Source organism: Dendrobates tinctorius, unplaced genomic scaffold (assembly GCF_039654945.1).
Source record: "Dendrobates tinctorius isolate UK_male_01 unplaced genomic scaffold, ASM3965494v1 ptg000111l, whole genome shotgun sequence".
NCBI lineage: Eukaryota > Metazoa > Chordata > Amphibia > Anura > Dendrobatidae > Dendrobates > Dendrobates tinctorius.
In genome coordinates, this window is record NW_027361779.1 from 42,226,695 (window position 1) to 42,233,487 (window position 6,793).

Here is a 6,793-nt window from a genome sequence, read left to right on the forward strand (position 1 = left end):
TTACAAGACCATTTACAAGTTTCTTGTTACAGAATTGCAATGTATACGTAAAAATCAGATTTTATACTGTGGCTCTGTATGGCATCTGATTGTCTTTCACACGCCCATAGACCCTTTAAATAGATGAGTCTCATTCAATTTATGGAAAAAACTAGTTCATGTGAGATTTTTTTGCACAAAGATTTGGTCAGTGAACAAAATCACTCATCTGCACTGCCCCATTGAGTGTCATTGATCTGAGTGCTGACTTTTTATCCTGAACAGTACTCGAGCCCAAAATACGGTCATGTGAACAAGCCCTAATGGTAACTTGTTGAGTCCTTTTGAGTTGGTAGTAAAAATGCCCGTAACGCTATGTTGTTACATAACCATGAAGTCCACATATAAACTTTTAGTAGTTCTCAATCTGAATGTTAATACAGCCGAATAAACATAAGTCTGTTTATTAATAAAATATTTTATTTTACTTTATATTGATGATATTAAAAAAAATAAATAAACATTTTAGCATAAGTGCAAGGTTCATTTTAGAATGTAATAGAGATAATGGAAAAATACACACCGGAGATCCTTCCTCATTGTAAAAACTTGACACCATGTTAAATACAAAAATAGAACAAAAGAATCATAAAAGACTAAAATATACATTATTTTTAAATGGGCAAAAAAAGGTTCAATTTTCTTTAAGACTTTGAATATTTTTCTTGTTAAATGTTCTATTCTTGAGCTAACTGCCCCCACCTTCATTTCCCGAACACCCCCCCCCCCCTACTCCTATCTCACCTCTATCTTCACACACACTTTGGAGTGCTTTTATTTTGGACCTATCAAATCTGGTGATCTTGAGTGCCCATCCAAAGTGACAGAAACCGCTTTTAATAAAAGAAAAAAAAAAAACACATTTACTTTTAGAGGTTTAAGATATTGATAATCTGTCCTTAGAATTGGTCATCAATGTCAGATTTGTGGTGGTCCAACAACCAGAGCTTCCACCGATCAGCTCTTATTAGCACCAGTGGTGGTCTGACGTAAACTGTGAAAAGTGCAGAATAGCACAGCTCTGGTCAGCGTACAGTGTCTTTTTGCAGCTGCTGCGGCTCAGCTACTATTCACGTTCATAGGAGCTGGGCATCAATGTTTGTTCAGGTTCTTTCAATCTTTCCATCTAGCTGTCAAAGCTAAAATCTGATCGGTAGGGGGCCTGAGGTGAGAACACCAGCAATCTGATATTGGTAATCTATCCTTATCACTAAAGTAAGCCTAGATAATCCCTTTAACTGCAATAATCCTATACATTTCTTTTTTTTAGTTGAAAAATAATGTGTCAAGCAATAGATCATCCAAATTTATCTCTCCAGAGATGGGTCTAAAAAAGAGTTCTGTGATAATTTCTGAGTCAATGGCTTTTAGAATGTCCAGGGTCTCCAGCATTCTCGTGAAACGGACGTGACTCGTGTTCTGCATCGTTGACGTGAACTCCATCAGCGTTTGTTGAGCCTCCAGTTGTAGGGTCTGGACATATTGGGGGAATCTCATACCTCTGATTCCTTGTGGCAAAGAAAAGAGAGAAAATGGTAAGGCTATTGGCAATCAATATTTCCTAGAAGATAGGCATACAGGTTTAGCAAATCTGAATTAGAAAAAAAGAAGTGCCCTTTACACATGTAATTAATATTAATTACCATTAATCTGTATTAATTAACCTCTTTCGACACGTACAGTAGCTCTTGCACTACAGCAATAAGGTGAAGCTGTGAAATGAACGTGTCAGGAATAGCACTGTGATCAGTGCATTTGATAGGAACCTCTTATCGTAGACTAAATACAGTTTATGACTATGTCCTGGTTGAACTGAGATAATTTCAAAGCTCCTAGCTCTACCAGCCTCTTGAACTGATGATGATTGTCCCAGTACCTGCACGTATCACAAACCTCCCATCCATAATAAGTATAACCAAGCACTAGCTGCCATTTTAATATCTTAAAGTCTTAATTAATTTTTGGACCTCAAATAAGGACTCTATAACCTTTACATATGGTACTGAAGGAGGCTTTCTGACTTAAGGGCTCTGAATACCATAAAATCAGCAAAGCCCACTATCTAATGTGTATTGGGTCCTTCACAAAAGAAGTGTTATGTCCAATATGTCCGATCCTTTTCGTTGGAGATGATTTACCTTTAGTGGTGTCTGGCAGGGACTTACTTGACTCTCCCCATTGAAAACATATGCATGTTTGGCCGAACCGAGAGTGCGTGAAAATGGGGTGGGACGGGAGAGACAGCTGTCAGATGAACAAGCATTTAGTAGAAAGTTATGTTATGTGAATAGGCAATGAAGGTCCCAACACAAACCCTAGTGGCCACCCTTCCTAGATATGGTACCTACTCTGTAATGGGTAGCCTTGATCTCCAACATGACCCTAGGAAATCCCTAGCTGCTAGAATATGGTGTCATACAACACAAGATACAATGAAGAAGGAACATTTAACTTTTTCCACATACATTTTACTTTAGATCCGATTTTTTTACTTTCACAAGGATAACAGGAGAAAATTGCTATGGCCAAAAATCAACAAATATTTGTAACTATCAACATAGATAAATTAATAAATATACATATATGTAAAAAAAAGCTTAACATTTCAAAGAAGAAAAATGACTCTAAGGGCAGAAAAGCGATGACCATTGATGTGGTATTGATCGGCATGCACTTACTTGAATTTATATGATTCGTTGGTTCTCTTCTCCCCCCAATACTAGTATGACCAATGAAAGTTTACATTGGGAAGTGAATGTGAGTAATCATTCACATGGATGATTTTTTCGATGAAAGCATTCTCAATCAAAAAAGGTAACAGCATGAGGCTCCACTATAGCATTGCTTCAACGTTCACACTTCTCCATCCGTTATAAATGTTATATCAAACGTCTTTATAAAGCAGCATATGTAACAATAACAATCAAATCTTACCTGGGTTGAACAACACCATGCCTTTAAGGTAGGCATATTCCTTGGTACAAATGTCCAAGCTCCAGAGTTTATGTAGAAACATCTGTAGTCTTTGCACTTCTTTGAAAGGGACTCCAGCATCAGATGTCAATGTGATATCAGCAGCATTAGATGACTGGTTAAGAAGTATCTTCTTCAGTAGACTGGGCATAGAAAGTTCTTCCCATTCAAAATTAACTCTTTCCTGAGCCAGTCCTAAAACAAATAGCGGTGCCCAGCACTTCCTTACGAGCAGGATCTGGTCATCCTGGAGCAGCTGGTAGAAGGAAGGTAGATTTCTTATAAAAGTCACTGTCTTTAGTAGAACATCTGAGGCTTTCTGGCAGATAACATCTGGATTTTTGAGTAACACTTTCCTATTTCCGTCACAGGGGCATCCTCTATTTGGATTACACATGTGTTGGTGAAGATTTGTTTTTGCGGGGCTGCCTGAATTAAGCATTTGGAAAAGAATACTGTTGACTGGATCTCGCTTACATTGACAGGTTCTTGGTCTTTCGGACCTATAAGCCATGGCTGTGTTGCAGGTAACCAAGTGCCTAGGCTGACGTGAAGGTTGTCTGAGAAGCAAGTCAGTCTTCCTATGTCATCAGTTAGGCGTTGTGATCTTTTATATACTCCTTAGCAATGTGACCATGTGGTGTGTCAACGCGGCCTTGAACTTTATTCTTACTAGAGTGTTTTCATTCACAATCATTCAAGGTGTGGCTAAAACGGCCCTATCTGAAAGAGCTAAAATTATCTGAATGAGGAGACTGGTCACGGATAGGAACGGAACAATAGGAAAATACCTTGTTTACTGACTTATGTCAGTCTGAGATGGTGGAAAGCTGTGCCATGATATCAAGGACACACAAGAGGCTGCCAGCACTAAGTGTATTCCTGCCATTCTCACGCTGTCTAATCAGACCTTGAAAGAGCAATTTGTAGACCACAAAGTGCAGAACAGAGATCTTAATATTGTTTTCATCCTGTTATCCTAGTCTTATTGCACAATAGTTTTAGATTTTGCTATTTGAATGAAAATTATTATTATATTAAAGATTTATAAAAGAAAAAAATAGGAGATGACTTGCCGGTCAGTAGAGGTCTTATCACTGAGATTCTGAGATCAGGGCTCAGGAACTCCGAGACAGATTGTCTGCAGCAATTTACTGAAAGAAGAATATGTGCGCGAGATTCTGCTCTATTCATTGTCTATGGGACTGCCAAGTACAATAGTCTGCTATTTCCAAAGACATACGCTCGTACTCATAGGTATTTAGATTGTGAGCCCCAATGAGGACAGTGATGATGATGTCTGTAAAGTGTTGTAGAATTAATGGCGTTCTATAAGTAAGTATAATAAACTAGATGGAGGGCGGTAATGTCACGATGAGGGCAGGCTTTGCAGCGTTGAGAATCTCACCCCCCATGTGCTCACCCACCTATCCACTCTCTTTTTCCTCATGTGCTGACTTCTCCCGTCTGTGCTCTCTTCTTTGACCTGTCTACCCCATGTGCTATCCCCCTTGTCTGCTGTCTCTATCCTTCCTGTGCTGTGTTCTCCCCTCATGTGCTGTCCTGTTTGAGCTGTCTCCACCATGTGCTCTGTCTCTCTCACCCCTGTATGCTTTCTATCTCCCAAATATGTTGTCTACTCCTCTCATGTCATCTCTTCGTTGACCTGTGTACTTCATGTGCTCTCCCCCTTGTGTGCCGTCTCTCTCTCCACCACTGTGATGTCTTCTTCCCTCATGTGTTCTCTCATTTGAGCTGTCTCCCCCTGTGTGTCCTCTTTCCTATTATTATTATTTATTTATATAGCACCATTGATTCCATGGTGCTGTACATGAGAAGGGGTTACATACAAATTACAGATATCGCTTACAGTAAACAAACTAATAATGACAGACTGATACAGAGGGGAGAGGACCCTGCCCTTTAGGGCTTACATGCTACAGGATGGTAGGGAAGGAGACAGTAGGTTGGTGGGTTGCATCAGTTCCGGTGTAGGTGGAGGTGATTTCTCCGGTAGTGGTGAAGAGGTAGCGGGGTCATTGCAGGCTGTAGGCTTTCTTGAAGAGGTGGGTTTTCGGGTTCTGTCTGAAGGATCCAAATGTGGTTGATAGTCGGACATGTTGGGGCAAAGAATTCCAGAGGATAGGGGCAATTCGGGAGAAGTCTTGGAGGCAGTTGGGTGAGTAGCGAATAAGTGTCGAGGAGAGAAGGAGGTCTTGGGAGGACCGGAGATTACGTGAGGGAAGGTATCGGGAGATTAGTTCAGAGACAAATGGGGGAGACAGGTTATAGATGGCCTTGTAGGTCAGTATTAGTAATTTGAACTGGATACGCTGAGGGAATGGAGCCAGTGAAGAGATTTGCAGAGGGGAGAAGTGGAAGAGTAGCGAGGAGAAAGATGAATTAGTCGGGCAGCAGAGTTAAGGATGGACTGGAGAGGTGCGAGGGTGTTAGCAGGTAGACTACAGAAAAGGATGTTGCAGTAGTCGAGGCGGAAGATGATGAGGGCACGCACAAGCATTTTTGTAGATTGAGGGTTGAGGAAAGGATGGATTCTGTAAATATTTTTGAGCTGGAGGCGACATGAGGTTGAAAGAGCTTGGATGTGCTGTTTGAAGGACAGGGCAGAGTCAAAGGTTACTCCGAGGCAGCGGACTTTCGGTACTGGGGAAAGTGTGATGTCATTAATTGTTATAGATAGGTCGGGTAAGGAAGATCTGTGAGATGGAGGAAAGATGATGAGTTCAGATTTGTCCACATTGAGCTTGAGGAAGCGAGAGGAGAAGAAGGAGGATATGGATGATAGACACTCTGGGACTCTGGACAGCAGAGAGGTGACGTCTGGGCCAGAGAGGTAGATCTGAGTGTCATCAGCATAAAGGTGGTACTGGAATCCGTGAGACTTTATGAGTTGCCCCAGACCAAGTGTATAGATTGAGAAGAGGGGTCCTAAAACAGAACCTTGGGGGACTCCAACAGAGAGAGCGTGGGATAAGGAGGTAGTGTGGGAGTGGGAGACGCTGAATGTGCGGTTGGAAAGGTATGAGGAGATCCAGGATAGGGCGAGGTCTTTGATGCCAAAGGAGGAGAGGATCTGCAGTAGGAGGCAGCGGTCAATTGTGTTGAATGCAGAGGACAGGTCTAGAAGAAGGAGTATAAAGTATTGTCCGTTTGATTTGGCTGTAAGTAGGTCGTTAGTAATTTTGGTCAGGGCTGTCTCAGTGGAGTGATGGGGGCGGAAACCAGATTGTAGATTGTCAAAGACAAAGTTAGATGATAGGTGGGAGGAAAGATCAGCATGGACGTGCTGCTCCAGGAGTTTGGAAGTGAAAGGGAGCAGCGATATTGGGCGATAGCTGCACATAGCGGTTGGGTTGAGGGTTGGCTTTTTAAGGGTTGTGTCAAATATAGCGTGGCACTACCGCAGGGTGCGCAAGTAGTTTACCCAGACCAAAGTGAATAATAAAGTAACTTGGCACTCAACTGAATAATCCTTTGCAAATTAGATTTATTTTATAATTTATTGCAGTCCTGGAAACGTTTCGGCCTATTATTGGCCTTCCTCAGTCTGCCGACTGCTATCGCGAAATACTAATCAGGTACCCAAGTAGATATGGAGGTGGCATACACAGGTGGGACGCGGTATTCCCCCGCTGGCCAGCTGACGAGCGGGGGAATACCGCGTCCCACCTGTGTATGCCACCTCCATAAATAAGGCATTTAAATCATTATATCCACTCTTATAATAGGAGATACCATTTAGATCAACATGAAATTCTGA

General features: G+C 41.6%; 1 protein-coding gene across 1 annotated transcript; it reads right to left on the reverse strand.

Annotated features, from left to right (window-relative positions):
- Window positions 1-437: 437 nt before the first annotated feature.
- On the reverse strand, window positions 438-3,615 carry LOC141100953 (nuclear receptor subfamily 0 group B member 2-like). Its single transcript, XM_073589714.1, has 2 exons — window positions 2,974-3,615; window positions 438-1,547 (listed from the first exon to the last, which is right to left on the reverse strand). Exons 1-2 carry the CDS (start codon window positions 3,524-3,526, stop codon window positions 1,306-1,308), a joined length of 795 nt encoding a protein of 264 aa, XP_073445815.1. The 5' UTR covers window positions 3,527-3,615; the 3' UTR covers window positions 438-1,305.
- Between the last annotated feature and the right edge of the window lie 3,178 nt (window positions 3,616-6,793).